This window comes from Octopus bimaculoides, chromosome 2 (assembly GCF_001194135.2).
Source record: "Octopus bimaculoides isolate UCB-OBI-ISO-001 chromosome 2, ASM119413v2, whole genome shotgun sequence".
Lineage (NCBI taxonomy): Eukaryota > Metazoa > Mollusca > Cephalopoda > Octopoda > Octopodidae > Octopus > Octopus bimaculoides.
In genome coordinates, this window is record NC_068982.1 from 167,201,878 (window position 1) to 167,204,377 (window position 2,500).

Sequence of the window (2,500 nt, forward strand, 5' to 3'; positions counted from 1 at the left end):
CGGGTGGCACATAAAAGACACCATTTCGAGCGTGGCCGTTTTCGTGCGGGTGACACGTAAAAGCACCCACTACACTCTCTGAGTGGTTGGCGTTAGGAAGGGCATCCAGCTGTAGAAACTCTGCCAAATCAGACTGGAGCCTGGTGTTGCCATCCGGTTTCACCAGTCCTCAGTCAAATCGTCCAACCCATGCTAGCATGGAAAGCGGACGTTAAACGATGATGATGATGATGATGTGACCAGTATTATAAGTTTAGCAAGAAAATTAGAAGCTTTAGTAAACTGATATAGCTGCAATGAAGAATTAAATCCAGATCAGTTCTTTACCAGAACTATGTCTTTCTTTAATATAATTATGTGTGTACATGTGTGCGAGTGTGCGTGTATACACACACACACGAAATTGCAGAAACAACCCACAAATATTGTGGAAGCCATATTAAACAAAAAATGCTGTTCTCAATAAACAAACAGCAGACAGAATGTGACAACCAACTGATTATGATAGCAATCGTCTGAAGCATGGTCTTTAAAAAATATTGGTCAAGTAGAATGAGATATCATACAACATCAAGCAGTAATATTTTTTCAAATCAAATACACAAGTATTTCACAGCTATGGGTTGAATACATAAGTACAAAAAAAAAAAAAAGATCTGTAGAGTTTCAATGAATTTGCATCTTCTAGATATATATATATATAGGTGCAGGCATAGCTCTATGATTAAGAAGTTTGCTTCCTAATCATTTGGTTTTGGGTTCAGTTCCACTGCATGGCACTTTGGATAGGTGCCTTCTACTATAGCCCTGGGCCAACCAAAGCCTTGTAAGCAGATTTGGTAGATGGAAACTGAAAAAGTTAGTTGCATCAATAAATGTGTACATGTATGGATATAAATGTGTGCGCGTTTGTGTTTCCTTGTTTTAACATTTCATGGAAGTAATGGAAGTTATCACAATGCTGAATAAGCAGAAGAAATGTATACAATATTTTCAATCAAAAAATGCAAGCAAAATAATGACTACATTAATCTTTTTACTTCTACTGGACTCTATTTTGCTTATACTTAGTATCAATGCTTCAGGCATAAAATCAAATGTTACTTAGAAAGTTTTGATAGTAGGAAAATCAAAAGCTTTTGCTTTAAAAGTGAATTTCTAAAGTTAAAAATGGGTGTGATTCTTTTCCTATATACATAATTTATGATGACCAATTAGAAAAAAAAAAAAAAAAAAAAAGAGTTTATGTCAGCTGTAGTAGAGTTTGAACTTAAATCCACAAAGAAATTAAACTAAGCAACCACAAATATTCAGAATGATGTCCTTAAACATTTTACTATTTTCTAATTCAATAAATTATAACAATGTCATAAGGCATGATACAATCCACTAAAGAAAACAAAAAACTGCCTTTAAGATCTAATACACGGGGTAAAATATGTTAAAAAACGACAAAAAGAAAACCAAAAACAAGACACTTTATAAAAGCAAGGAAGATATTTATCTATCTTCTAGACATTAGAGAAACCTTTCAGGAGTAGGGGCTAAACTCCAGTGAAATCAATGAGACACAACTCCACAGAAAGGCTGTGTCTCATTGAGTTTACTGGGCTCTTGTCTTACAGGGTTCCCTAGCACCTCATCTTTAGTCAACCACAGAAAGCTATTTCAAGATGATCTGGCACTTGCTGCTGCTGCTGCTGCTGCTGCTGAGGATAAATACAGGATATAATGTTTTACCCAGGAACAGAAAAGCCTGCAGTAAATTTTCAAGTGTAACTAATGAGCTTGTAGTTCATCACATCTCTATTCATAAAGGAGACTCTGCAAGAAATAAAACAAGAGGGAAATAAAACTTCCTCATATCTTACCGAAAAATTTTAGGTCCAAACTGTTTGCTGAAATTTCTCCATCACTTTTTTCTAAGGATTGCTGATTTAGAATTTCTTTAGTTGGAAGTAAATCTAGGTCTGTGAGTGAGACAACTTTATATGGAGTTTGTTGATTGCTATGGGAAGGGCTGTTATCTACAGTGGATGCAGGAGTACTCAAAGTCTCCAGTGTTTCAGTATCTTCTTCAGTGTCTTTATCATAAATAGCGCCATCAGGCTCAGATTTGTTTTCTGGTGAAGAGACATCGGGTAACAAGGATTTCACTTCCTCATATTCTGACCGGATCTTTGCAAGGACTGGATGGGGACCTGGAAGTGCAAATGTAATGGTGTAAGTTAAAGAAACATTGACAGAAATAGTAATACCTCCTAAATCAAAAACAGCATGCTGGAGAACATAATTAAACACTACAAATATATACAAAATACAAGTGAAGTTGTGTAGTTAAGAAGTTAGCTTCCCAACCACATGGTTTCCAGTTCAGTCCCACTGTTTGGCACTTTGGATACTATCTTCTACTATAGCCCTGGGCCAACCAAAGCCTCATTAGTAGATTCGGTACATAGAAACTGAAAGAAGCTCACCATATATGTGTGAGAGAGAGAGA

General features: G+C 36.0%; 1 protein-coding gene across 3 annotated transcripts in view; it reads right to left on the minus strand.

The window, feature by feature from the left end:
- Positions 1 to 2,500, minus strand: part of LOC106872976 (coiled-coil domain-containing protein 149) — a 41,767-nt gene that overhangs the window by 6,248 nt on the left and 33,019 nt on the right. For all 3 annotated transcript variants that reach the window (XM_052965707.1, XM_014920162.2, XM_052965709.1), the window contains one exon: positions 1,872 to 2,201. In XM_052965707.1, coding sequence (XP_052821667.1) covers positions 1,872 to 2,201 — 330 coding nt within the window. The remainder of the gene's footprint in view (positions 1 to 1,871; positions 2,202 to 2,500) is intronic.